Consider the following 13,695-nt stretch of genomic DNA (forward strand, 5'->3'; position numbering starts at 1 on the left):
TTTTTTTTTTTTTTTTTTTTTTTAACCGAATTTAACGTCATTTTTCCCCAGCCGGGGGTTAGACGTGCTTGCACCAGGTACAAGTCTTTTTTTGAAGCAACATTTTACGGCTGGATGCTCTTCCTAACGCCAACCCAAAACCCTAGTAGGGCCCAGGAACCCTCTAACTGAGGGGGGAAATGCGTGTTAAGTGCCTTTCCCAAGGGCACAACGTCTGGGTGCATGTCCGGACATGTCTGGGTCCAACCCTGGGGATTGAACCTGGGTCTTGCGGTTGACAGTCGGATGCTCTATCCACTACACCACACAGACGCCACAAGACATCATGACATATTTCTGTCCCATGTACGGTGAATATGAACTGGTCCAGTGAGTCACTTGACATGGTAAACAAGTCCTCAAAATTGGTCAGGGTCCACCATAGTTAGTATACAGCAGCAGTGTTAGTGCCTAATTTGTACTCCCAAAAACTCTTACTCCCTATCAAGTTGGCACGGACACCTCCTCGTTCCCATTTTATGATGTCCAAGAAGCTGCTTCCTACAGTCCCTGAATACTAACGTTAGTACCTGGAGCCTTAGAAAGTTCATATATTTGTTTCAAAACCTCCTGATTGGACACAGATGGGAGGAGGGGAGGAGTACAAATTGTACCTTTGTATCTAAGAGACGACTACAATCTTCATTTACCTCAAAGACACGAAGGAGGACCTTTAGGTACAGCTTCCGAATCCCCAGTGAAACTCCAATAGCTGCAGGGACGAGAATCAGCAGTGCAAAGCCCAGAACCGGGAGAAAGAAGACCCCGATGACCGTCAACACTACAACAGCGTCCGCCATGTTCGTTCGTGAGATATATGAAGGGCGCGCAGTCCAGGTGTTTGCGGGTCTATGGATGCACCAAATCAGGGATAGACGCTTCTCGGGTTGATGTACCTGCCCCAGGTGCACTTGGTAACGTCTCTGCCGTGGAAAACTACCGGAAAATCATTTGTGAGGCTGATAAAACTAACGACAACCTGCTTTGACGAGCACCTCACACGTCTCACAAAGGTACGTCAACAGGGTCAGTCTAGGGTTATTAGGAGATGCCATCTGAACAGGGGTAAAGGAAGGTGCTACAAAATAAATCGAATTTCATCCAATGTAACTGTTGGCCTAACATTCTGCCTATAGTAGACCTTAAAAGCGGTTTAGTATCAAAGTGATTCGGAAGACAGATGTATTTTGTAGAGTTAAGTCGACGTACAATACTGGGCGATCACCATGTGATAGTGGTATGGTCTGATGGATGAGGTCATTGTAAAAGCCTGTAATTACGCAATACCCTGACCTTAGTCTTAAAACATCTAGTGCTTTTAGTCTGATCGTCCCTTTCTTGAAAACGTAACAGGGTGAACAACCATACAAAGTGCTTAATTGATTTAGGAAATCAGTGGATATAAAAATCATTTGATTGAATCATGTGTAGTGAACTTACCAAATCCAGGAATTTTTAGGTCATGAGAAATTGTAAGTATTGTCTTTCAGTGATGCATGAAGTTGGGATAACTCTCTTAAAATGTATGTCTCAATTAATGTCCCAATGCCTTGTTACGATAATTGTATCATTTTTGTAGAGCATGGTTTCTAATTTTACACCGATACCCCTTGATTTGGAAGTTTTCTAAAAGCCGAGCCCACTTCTATCTTTTACGTACCAAAGCAAAAAAAATGTTTTTTTTCTTGCGTCTGATGTGCGCGATGCATGTTTGACTGCGGCAGATATGCTTACCTACTGACAGAACATTCAAAGTGGCATGAACATGAAACAGCAGTCAATAAAACAGAAGTAGATACAATCTCTGTACAAAAGGAATCCTTTATTTGCCAACCTGGAGACTGTACATCACACATTTTTGAAGGCACTTGACCACATAAACTCTCCATCTCTCCACATGTACCAAACATGTAACATCTATTCTGTACACTATTATATGAACCTAAAAAAAACCCGCTGTTCGACTGGCTGAACCAATTCTGAGCACTGATTGGCTGAGCAGCAGGTTTGCTTATCCATCTCATAACCCTTTTCTGTGAAGAAATCCAAGCACACTTTCTAGATGCAACAGAGGGCATTTTTCTTAGCTCAAGTGCTACACAGCAATCCTATTCATTCTTTGACAGCCCATTCAGTGTGAAACAGCAAAAAAAAGCATTGCAGTTGCAGTGCTATCCAAGAACATTCTGAGTACCTTTTAAATTATACACAAATGTAACATAACATTTTGAGACATAGAGATACTCAAGGTCTGTCTATGTTCAGGTATTGCTAACTCTGACTCTTCTGTTATCAGGAAATAACAAAGAAATGCAAAATAGCAAAGAAATGCAGACTGATAACAGACCACAAAAAAACTTCTTCAATGCTCGGTGAGTTAAGTAATAGTTCAAAGATATTTCAGGCATAATGATGTCTAAACTGTGTAACACAGAGGCTATTCAAATACATTCTGTTGCCTCCAATATGGAAAGTTGGTCACAGAGACCAATCAAGGTATACTTACCACAGCCTACACATAATACTATGAGGATCCCATTCAGAGGAAGAAACACTATTTTCTCACAGTCCTAGGAGCTAAGTATATTATTCCTTCATTATTTGGTGTTTCGTATTAAGTTGACAGCTGCACGGGTGGGGAAGAGATATACATCGGGTTACATTTCTACTGAGGTGAGGGAATTACAATTATGTATACCGTCACTACACTGTACAGCACAGTGACCAACGCGAGAGGCTACAACAATGACCTAGGCCTCTCGGTTACTGTGGAGAGTTGCCAGCTGTAAGTTACATGATATACAGATGTACGATTCACCGTCGGCTCGACAGCAGCCACTGGCAAGAGTATATATGCATAGTATATGTTTATATGTTTTGTGGGAGTCCTCGTTAATTGCACACTTGGTCAAAGACTGAGACAAGTAAAATTCAAAACCTCTACGTGATCGGAGTAACAACCAGAAATATTGGGATATGTTAGCCTATTCTCAATGGCTTTGAGATAATGTTGATAGTGCCTTTCACCGATATCTATTGTATTTGTCCATGATGTGCTCATAGCTACCCTGACAGATCCTGTGAATCAAACTTCAATTGATCATACAACTCTGCTGAGACTTTTCTGCCACCAAACCACCGGCCATTCAGGGCTTGGACACCTCGTTCTGCCTCTGTGAAGGGAAACAAGATATTTGTCATAATTAACATCAAGAAAAACTTCTTTCATAAAGAGGCACAAAGAGTCAATTAACATAAAGAAAAGCAGAATACCTTGAGAAAAGAAATCAAGCTACAGCAGGAAGATGATGTTCAAGCTTTGACGTAACATAAGATGGAATGAAACTACATACAGCAATTTCTGTTACCACTGGTGAGAATGTAAAAGACACTTGCATCTGTTTTCCTCGTAACTCACCGAAAGATTCAGAGAACTCCACAAATATTTTGACAATGACATCTGCATTTTCCTCCTCGCCTTGTCTCTCCTGGTAGATGATGACCCTGTTGACTTGGCCATACTTGCCACACTCGTCTGTCACTTCCCCCTCCAGCTCATCATCCAGGTCCTCAATCCCAACCATGTTTCTTAGGATCATCACATTAGACTGGAAAAAGAGAGAAGAAGAAATAGGGTTAAGACTTCAATTTTATTTGTTTGTGTGTGACATCAGCAAAGCATACAGTTGCATTTTCATCCCTTTCAATCAATTACAAAAGTTATCAATGTGAAATCAAACCTTCCTTAAGTCATTATTATATTTCAGACCAGCTGTGGTTTCTGTCTTAGTAGAAATCAGATCTGGCAGGAAACAATGACGTCTAGTGAAGCCCATGAACGTACTTCTGATTTTCTGAGAAGCTTCTGCATGACCATGTGGCGGGCATTGCTGCCTGAGATGGAGAGGTTCTCCTGCTGACCCAGGGTCTGTGGCAGGTCATCTTCAACCTTTTTTCTCTGCTCCTCGTTAGCTGGTCCTGCCGTGGCTGTGGCTGATACAGCTGGCTTCATGGGGGTAACACCTGAAGAAGAAGAAAAACACTAACTATCCATGGTAGAAGTCTAGTGTTTGTTCACAGAAAACATAACAAAGTATTGCCTTTCATCATACCCATCTTTTGACTGCAATGTAAATTTGTTGAGTATACAGTCAAAATTCACTAAATACATGGCAAAAAAAAACTCAATTCATGGTAAAGACAAGACTATGCTATGTAACCCACCTGTAATGAGGCCTGGTGCAGATGATGCCATGACAGGTTGAGGGAGTTGCACTAACCCTGGCGCAGGAATGGACAGGCCAGGCTGACCTGGCATCGACTGGGAGAGAAGCTGTTGGTCGTAAGAAATTCACACCATCAAAAGTTGTCCAATAAGCACAAGAAACAGAAAGACGACACAACAGCAACAAATCAAATCAATGAAACAGACAAAACAGAAGGGACTGGTAGTCATAACACACTTGGGTAAAGAGGATAGACATGTTTTTCTTTTTTTTTTTACTTCTAGCAATCAGTAAGTTTTTACAGTTAATATTTTCTTCTTCTGGAAGAAACTTTTCAGAAACAAAACTTGCTCATCAGAAAACACAATACAAGGACAATGCTTCAACAACCACTGCTTGACTAGAAGTATGTATGACAATACTCAATGATTCAATCACACAAAAAGTATTCTGAGCTACTTGGCTAATATTTACCTGTGACGTCGAGCTGATGGTACTCACCCCTGGCTGTACGCCTGATACGACAGCTGCCGTACTGGCCACAGCTTCCAGGGCGGTAATTTTGGCAGTAGCGGCTGCAGCAGCAACGGCAGCTGCTGGTGGGAGCCCACCTGGGCCGGCTGGGGACGAGATCTGTAACTGTGGATTCAGCGCCTGCAGGGGAGAAGTCATTGTAGTCAGAGGAGGATAGTTGATAACAGTGTCATTGTCAATTCTCATGCCATTAACTGTGAAACAATGTATCGATGTCAAACGCTCAACAGTTTGACAGTGACTTTTTATAACAGCATTCTTAGTTCAACGAAACAAAAAACTAGTGTAACAGGTGTTTCATAAGAGTAAAACATTAACTTCTCTTCAAATTCTCAGCAGTTGTATGGGTAAGGTACTAATATATCATCTTCATGTACAATGTCAGTATTGAGACAAACACTGGGAAGAAAAGCAAACTTCAAAAAAGTTGTCGTGTACTTACATGTTTGGGAGGTGTGACAGCCTTTCCTACTCTAAGGTACTGCCCTCCCAGGTCAAATAGGTTCATTGATGCAATGGCGTCCTGTGCAGACTGTGGCTTTTCATACTCTAGAAACCCATAACCTCTGTAGGAAAAAACAGTATTATCAATATCACATGAGTTCTTGTATGGCAAAACTGGTTAGCTCAGTAATTGCAAACAGTGAAAACATTTTAACAGTTCTGGACATAACAGATTGATCAATTATCTGGGTTGCATCCCACTGTTTTTCTCTGTTAGGAATTCCAACCAAGACTTACTTGTGTTTTCCAGTGACTGCATCTGGTGCCAGCTCACAAGATTTAATCTTCCCAAATGCCTCAAACACACTGCAAAATGTGTAAATCACCATTGTTAATACATCTTCTACTTCTATTAACGATTACTCAAATACTTCTACTGATAATCATGTTATCAAAGATCAACATAAGAAGTAAATCATCTCATTACGAGTCTACTATCACACATCAAAACTTTTAAGTGATTATTCCAGTGCACAAAATCACAGTGGCACTTTAACAAAATGCATGCTTCAGTCTATTGGCCAATTTTCTGTCTTACAATTTGTCCAACAAAAAACTACCCCTCTACAACATTGTCTTGTATCCAGCAGAGAGAAGACGGTTTTAACTTCTCCTGGGGAACAAATCATCATTTTCCCACTAATTACGTACATACATCATTATACAGATGACGACTCCCCCTTTAGGAAAGAAAGAAAGAAAGACTGTACTGTAGTTATTACATGTCCTGATACTGTCATGGTGACATATGTAGCACCACAGCAGTGATATCTATCTGTGAGCTTAGCTAAGGTGGAAAGTCTTAGCTACACATTGGTGAGAGGGTCTGGGTTGATTATCATCCTTGGGCACTCCATTATGTGAAAACCCTGACCTCTTTATGTCATCAGCCGCAAGGTCGGGGTGCACTGAGGAAACGTATATGCGGTTGTAATGCTTGGCCTCCTCTACAAGCTGATCTACTATTGGCTGAGCCGACGCCATGTTGCTAGGGCGACCAACCTGCAGAAGGAGACATGACAAATGGGGTTTAACATGACTAAGTGCAGCAATGCTGACCTCTTTATGTCGTCAGCCGACAAGTCAGGGTGGACCGAGGAAACATAGATGCGGTTGTGGTGCTTCGCCTCCTCAGTCAACTGCTCGACTATAGGCTGTGCCTGAGGCATGTTGCTGGGGCGACCCACCTGAGAAACGGCAAACATTGAGTCCCGCTACGTATCGAGGTCCATTCCACAACCACTCAGTAACTAGCCTTGTCATGGAGAGGAGGGGGCAGGGCGCAGTTTGCCGTGGCAAAGCTTGTCAGATATGTTAGCAGAGGTTTGTCGCTAGACATATCAGCCTGGAGCTGTCAGAGTAATTTGTGTGCGCATCTTCCAGATAATTTGGAGGGGGTGGGTGCAATATATCTGCAGGCCACTGCAGGATAGACTGCCAAGTACTGCTGCCACACGAGAGACTACAACCCACAGCATCTTCTCAGCAGACAACTCACAAGAACGTCGTACAGCAGCTTATGTCTGGGGAGAATTGTCAGTCTGCTTGACATGGGAAAGGCAGACCAAATGCTGGTTATGCTGCTAATAACTTAATCTGGTGATATAGGATTCAACATTTCTCAACAAAATGGAGAAACAAAACCTGTCCAAAAATGAACATCAAAACATTATAAATATTGTTAAAAAAAATCATTTTTATGCAACATAAGTTTATAGATCAACACCAGCTAGCTTTTATTATCTGGTTCAATAAATTTTCTACAACATAAAATTCAATCAAAAAATGTATTAGTGCTCAAACTTGCCAATCTCAGTTTGCGATTGAATATCTTTGACTGTTCCCTAGCCTTTCCCAAACATCACCTTCCCTAACCCTTAGTTTTGTGTAGTGAAATTTCCAGTACTCTCAGACTGAACAAAGAAACAGAGATGAAAGACTTCATACCTAAATGTGCTTTACAAAAATTAAGCTTTCCCAATTGATGGCCCCAAGAAAGAAAGTTGATGGAAATCATCATCACTGACAAATGGAAACATGTCACCAATGTCCTTTGCAAAATACGTGCACATCTACCGGGGCCAACTCCATACCTTGATATTTCTGCCACCTAACATGACCCCGTTCATCTGCTCCAGAGCCAGCTGGGCAGCTTCAGGGATCTCGTACTCAATAAAAGCGTAGCCCTTGTGTTTCATGGTCAGGGGGTCCCACGACAGGTCGATGTTCTTGATGGGACCAAACGGACTAAAGGCCTGCTTCAGAGTATCCTCCCGCAACTCGTAGTAGATGGATCCAACATAGATTCTGTAAGATGTTAAATTTAATACAATTAGACGTGTGGAAGGGACAAGATACACAATCTTCAAATCATGACAACGTACCACAGATAATGATCTCTTAATAATTGACGAAGAATTTTGACTCTGTAACAAGATTATGTATGTTGTTCCTGAACTCATTCACATACTACTGACCTGCACATGAGGGCCAGGGCTCTTTGTCTCTGGGCTGCGATCTGTAAGTTGGTCATTTGCTGAAAAACAATAAAGATCAGAATTCAACATAAGGTACCATAATGCTGCAATGTTATATTTGAATTTTTTTCCTATTGTTATGTCTACAGGACATATGATCATTCATGAGTATGTATGAAAAATCCTCAACAAGCACAAGGAATGTTAATCAGGATAGTTGAAGTAAGAGGTTCATAGTGGAAACCATTGTGACTGGTATATATATGTTAAGACAGATAATACATTGTCAGTTAAGTATATATGAATGTCACAACAAATTGATCATGACTCTAAATTGACACTTGAAGAACCCAACAAATGATTTTCTACTTGTCCTTAATCAAGTGAAAACAAGAAGTACAACGTTAGCTTACTTCCACTCTTTGAACAATGTTTGTATACCTGCTGCTGATGTGCAATGGTCTGCTTGACCAGCACACTTTTGATACTCTGCTCCATAGCATATTTCTTTGCCTTTGTCACTGCCTCTTGTTGGTCTTTGGTCAGTGGTGGTAGCCCAGGGGCCTTTCCTTTTCCCTCACCATCTCCTGAAACCATGAAGAACACTCCTTAGTTTCTTAGATTACTACCTAATTGTGTCTGCCTGTCCAAGTACAGGGAGAGAGTGTTATTTTGATTGGCAGACACAGATCTATGTGTTTGAACGTGTGCGTGTCCCCATTATTTTGTGTAATTGGAGATTTGAACACAAACAGTCTATTACTCTCTTCAGAGTTTACCTTTAATATTGAAGTTAAGAAATGTGAAGCTGAGTCAAACTTCCACAAAATCTTTAAAAGGCAACAAAAAAACAAAGTCGGAGATAGAAGAGAGCTCAAGAATGAAAAGCTTTGCCTATGAGAAATCGATTTCAGATGGGTTTTATTTAGTTTACTTTGCCTGGCAATGTGTGTGTGGAATATGCTGTATGTAGAGGACAAGAGACACTTTGACACTGGGAAGAGCTAACACAAAACCTTCTTCTCCGTTGTGTTACCCATCGCGGTCCCGGCGGCCATAGCGGCCAACATAAAGGGCGGATGCGCCATATGAAGCATGAGCGCGCCATCCGGTCCACATGGTGTCACTCCTGCTGGGGTTATTACTACATCATACAAAAATACACAAGAGAAAAAGACAGGAAGGGGAGACAAAATGCATCAGTTAGTGGTCGCAAAGGGCTTTGTGCCACCTCCCACACCCCTCAACAGTTATACAAAAAAAGCCATGACATGGCTATTCATAGTATGGCAGATTTCAAGCAAGCCCCTGATTCCCCATACACATGCAAACTTCTATTTTGAGACTTCTTCACTCCCCAAAGAAATGTACTGTCCCTCCCCGACTATCTAACAAGTTGAGCACGAATCAGGGTCGAGGATTGCTGTAGATGGACTTATCAATTCTTTGCTCTTACTTGAAATGATGGTTCCCATAATTCAAAATGACAAGCAAATAACTCATCTATAGTGGCCTCAGCTTTAGGACTCAATAAAAACAGAACATATTTTATCCCTGTCAACAGTTATGGTTTGTCTAGACACGAACAGTGCTAGGTAACGATAAAAATGGACTACAGTCTGAAAATGGCGATGACAGGGAACCTAAGATGTGGAGTGGCATGGCGGTGGATTGGAGCTGTTGTGTTGCCCGCTGTTCGCCGCATTGGCGGGCGTCACCCAACGTCATACGTCAAACCTCGCGTTCGTTCTACCATCTGATCTTTGTGGCAACAAACAAGAGAAAAAGAAGAAAGAGAAACAAAAAAGCCCTGTTAACATGGCAGGTTCATGCAGGCTGACTGCCCACTACTAACAATCCTGTGGAAGGGAGGACCTGCAAGCTTCAGCTTCATGTTTCTTGGAACCAAACACAATCACTCAAGCACTGACAGCATTCACTCAACAACAGCACTTTAGCCTACAGTATCAACACAGTAAGGAAGAATACTAATATAAGCAGAGATGCTTTATAGCATCAACCATAAACTTGTCCCGGGTACTATGCTTGCTGACTCTGACAACTGAGGAACCTAGAATTCCTTGAGTTGTGCATGCACCTGCAGGAGAAACAAGAAAGAACTGGAAAGAAGAAAAACATGGTTAGTACATGGAGATACCTAAGTACCCTTAATGCATACAACCTGAAAAAACATAAAGGCTGCACAACCTAGACAGTACTCTACACCACCCTACTCACACTCGAGAAGCCAGGGCCCAGTCTATACTAAGTGTGTGGGCCATTCTATCGGGCACTGGCTTAACGAGCATAAGTTGCACTGTCCTATAGCAGTTAGCATTATCAAGACTATCCAATAGAGGAGAAACTGTCATGGCCTAACACAATACGGGCCCTACCCTATGGGCTCTATAGTGAGCCACATCAAACCCTTGGCATGGCCACAATGCCATGACAGTTTCTTCACAGCATTTAGAAGTTACCACTTTTGGGGGCACACATGCTCTATTACAGTTCACTACTGTTACCTTTCAGCAAGTCTTCAAGAAGCCTTGGTGTCGGAAAACCCCACGACAACATGGCTCCGACCGTACGCTCTACAGAAACTCAAAAACAGAGAAAAAAAATCTCCGAGCAAGATGTATCCACATTGATAAGATGACACAGCAGACCATGGATAGAGGTCACAAATAGAAACAGTGCAAACAAGCTGCTACGAACTGCCAACACAGAGGAGATCCACACACTACCTTGTGAAGTGAGTTAGGTATGCTACAGCCAGTCATCCCATTTCACACATTCCAAGAAACATGAGCCCGCTGCTGAGGTTGGAACATGGACTTCCAACAAGCCAAAATGGGTCAACAACCAAACCTGCTAACAACCTGACAAATCCTTCAGGTTTCAGCGGCTTTCCTTCTTCAGGTTTTAAAGTTGTTCATGTTCCTCCTGTAAAAACACCTTATAAGGAGAGAAGATAAAGCATGGAACATTTTGGGCAAGCCAAAATATTTACATATAAGAAAGTTCACATAATCCCAACTAAAAGGTTTAAATCTTTCAGTTGATGTCCTCCCTTCCTTATCTGGTCTAGCATATACAATGGTAAATCTACTTGGTTAGCACTGGTACAGATTTGGTGCATTGAGCGCAAGACATGCATGGCCAAGATAAGAAGCATCACGGAAGTAAAAACATAAAATAGCAAGACAGCTTTACCTTTTATATCTTCTGTCTTGATCTTCTTTGACAGGGGCTCACCATCTCCATTCTGTAAAGAGAAAGAAATGTTGTACAGTTAACCATAGGTGGATTCTAGTTCTAGTTCTGTTCAAAGCAAAAAACAGTTGTCATGTCTACATTGTGAATGCTTAACTTCTGCCCGAAAAAATTAGGTCTGCTGTGTATCTGTGTCTCTGTTTTTTTTTATAGCATAAATGAATTGTCAGCATTACACTAACTGCAACCCCAGGATGGGCTAACTACCAGATGTGAATTCTGGCAATAATCCAATGAAATTTCCACTTTCACTACTGTAAATTCATTTATTTTCACTGGGACTTAATTTCACAGTAGGACGGGAAGGACATTTAAACAGGATTTATGTTTACGATTGAGACAATTCTGTATTAGTCTGTAACGTTAATACAAAGGACATGTACAATCATAGTATCACAATTTTGCGATGGGGAGGTCACCAAGAAAAATGAACCATCACGAACATCTCAAGATGTACGGTATCCTTAAGCTTCGTAATTTTGCCATCATCATCCTAGCCTCTCCAGGCCTAGAACAAGTCAACACAGCGTTTCCTAACCCTCTATTTATTACAAAGGTCAATCTGATTACAATAATCCACATCTGCAAAAGCAAGGTCTTTACATATGAATTTTGCATGAAGGCCGAATTATTTCAGCTGCATATTTCCCTTGTGCTACATCAAGGAGATAATACTTTAATAGGCAGAAGGTCTAATACATGGAGGCCTGAATTCCAAGGGCTATCATCTTTTTCAGATCTTTTGCATCAGGTACTGTGCATCGTAACTACTAGCATATAATTTTACTAATAAAAGAACTTGGCACTAGGCATCAGGACCCCCCACCCCCTTCCATTCCCTCACAACCCTTTGTGCAGGTGCAAGTTTTTATACTGCAGCATACATGTGTAAACTGTTGCCGCACAGAAACTCAAACATCACGCGTCGCGGAAAAAAACTGTAAACGTTATGATTTCCAGGCACGTAGGAGGAGTTACGGTGTTGAACAACACGTTCTTCACATAACTCACGTCCACATTTCGCATGCCTGGTGCGTGGCCATTTTCGGCAGTCCGGCTTGAACCGGTGCCGACGTTTACTGCGACGCCGAGACAAACAGGCCGTGCCAAAAATATCTGTCCTTTCTCCCTGCGTGATCCACCCATCACTACGACCTGTCAAGGGATACCTCAGATTCTGTAGCAATCCGTGCTCGGATAAATGGGATGGTAGCCGTGCAATTGTGCAGAAATGTTTTCTGCAAATAATTTGGACGGTTCTTCTCTTCACACGAATCATTAGGCGAAGAAAAAATGGCGGACACGCAGTGCTCTGAAGACGAGGGAAACAGCAGTTAAATATTGCACGATTTACAATCAAAATACGTCTAATGCGGACTCATCATCACAAAGGATACTTGCTGTGTGTATTTATGCACATTCTGAGAGATCGTCGTCCGTTTTTACCTGTTTAACATCGCCGTTTGGTAGCTGAGAGCTCGCGTCCATAGTGGCTGCCATCTCATCTCCCTGCACCGCAGTTTGATCACGTGGAGCTGGCCCTGAAGTACCCGGATGTAACAAGCGACACAGTGGAAGAGCTGGGAACAGCAGTATTGCCTGTAAATTCAATATTTGTATTAGTTTGTCTTTGTTAGGGATTTTATTCAAAACGATATAACTTATAGTGTTCTGACAATATTCGTATCGGTATTATGATCGAGCCAAGGAGGCGCTTTCATACTATATCATACAGTGTACAAGTTAGTACACTGAAAAGCGCCCTCTAACGTTATATACTAGTCGGCATCCTTCCATCATGTAACGTAAACGTTATATATGTTGATACAAATATGCGTCTGCGCAAATATTTTCGGTATTCTCCATTATGTTGACTGTAACAAAAAAAAGCACAGGTAAAGTGCCATACTTTTATTCACGTCGGTTACTTTTGCTACAAATCGGCAAAAATATATATCAAAATTGGTGCAGTCACTGATAGTGTGTTATTTGGAGCGAAACTGCTGACTCAGTTGAACTTTAACAGCGATGCAAGTCACCCATTCCAACAAGAACATAGAAAGCCAGTTGGGAACATAAACACTACCAACTGCGTTTCCAAGTTCGAATTCCTATTGACAAATGAGCAGAGTTCTCTCCTCACACAATCCAGACATTCAGCAGGTGGAATGTCGGGTGGCGTTGTTTTTCAACTTCCGGAAGCTACGTAACCCGAGTGTCGAAGTTTGTACACTGAGATTTCGGATCAAGAGTCAATAGCTGAGTGAAAGTCCGTGTATTAATCTTATCCAGTACGAAATGTCGTATCGGAGAAGTTGGCACATTTCTTGAGTGAGACGACGCTAACGATTAGCGATGGGAAATGTAGTCATTTCGAACCCGAGTGTCGAAGTTTGTACACTGAGATTTCGGATCAAGAGTCAATAGCTGAGTGAAAGTCCGTGTATTAATCTTATCCAGTACGAAATGTCGTATCGGAGAAGTTGGCACATTTCTTGAGTGAGACGACGTTAACGATTAGCGATGGGAAATGTAGTCATTTCGAACTGCCCGGGAGAAACTATTAACATCTGTGCACGTGCTTGACAAATGATTGTCATTCCTAGAAAGCACGGAAATTACAAAACCACACATTAGTC

The 13,695-nt window shown here is 41.8% G+C and overlaps 2 protein-coding genes across 10 annotated transcripts in view; both read right to left on the minus strand.

Moving 5' to 3' along the window:
• Nucleotides 1-1,089, minus strand: part of LOC109463219 (glycerol-3-phosphate acyltransferase 4-like) — a 12,305-nt gene extending 11,216 nt beyond the window's left edge. For both annotated transcript variants that reach the window (XM_019759948.1, XM_019759947.1), the window contains exon 1: nucleotides 690-1,089. In XM_019759948.1, the coding sequence (XP_019615507.1) occupies nucleotides 690-839 (150 nt within the window). In that variant the 5' untranslated portion in view covers nucleotides 840-1,089. The remainder of the gene's footprint in view (nucleotides 1-689) is intronic.
• A 751-nt stretch (nucleotides 1,090-1,840) lies between these two features.
• The window catches only part of LOC109463212 (poly(U)-binding-splicing factor PUF60-like), a 12,119-nt gene continuing 264 nt past the window's right edge, over nucleotides 1,841-13,695 (minus strand). The window contains exons 1-15 of one of the 8 annotated variants that reach the window (XM_019759941.1): nucleotides 12,503-12,621; nucleotides 10,997-11,048; nucleotides 9,424-9,536; nucleotides 8,797-8,924; nucleotides 8,222-8,367; nucleotides 7,781-7,839; nucleotides 7,397-7,610; nucleotides 6,178-6,305; nucleotides 5,541-5,609; nucleotides 5,242-5,365; nucleotides 4,740-4,919; nucleotides 4,264-4,372; nucleotides 3,884-4,062; nucleotides 3,458-3,647; nucleotides 2,788-3,212 (exon numbers count right to left, since the gene is read on the minus strand). In XM_019759941.1, the coding sequence (XP_019615500.1) occupies nucleotides 3,103-3,212; nucleotides 3,458-3,647; nucleotides 3,884-4,062; nucleotides 4,264-4,372; nucleotides 4,740-4,919; nucleotides 5,242-5,365; nucleotides 5,541-5,609; nucleotides 6,178-6,305; nucleotides 7,397-7,610; nucleotides 7,781-7,839; nucleotides 8,222-8,278 (1,419 nt within the window). In that variant the 5' untranslated portion in view covers nucleotides 8,279-8,367; nucleotides 8,797-8,924; nucleotides 9,424-9,536; nucleotides 10,997-11,048; nucleotides 12,503-12,621 and the 3' untranslated portion in view covers nucleotides 2,788-3,102. The other 7 variants (XM_019759936.1, XM_019759940.1, XM_019759934.1 and 4 more) reach the window with 7 other exon arrangements.

The sequence above is a fragment of the Branchiostoma belcheri genome, unplaced genomic scaffold (genome assembly GCF_001625305.1).
Source record: "Branchiostoma belcheri isolate BF01 breed outbred unplaced genomic scaffold, Haploidv18h27 scaffold123, whole genome shotgun sequence".
Taxonomy (NCBI): Eukaryota; Metazoa; Chordata; class Leptocardii; order Amphioxiformes; family Branchiostomatidae; genus Branchiostoma; species Branchiostoma belcheri.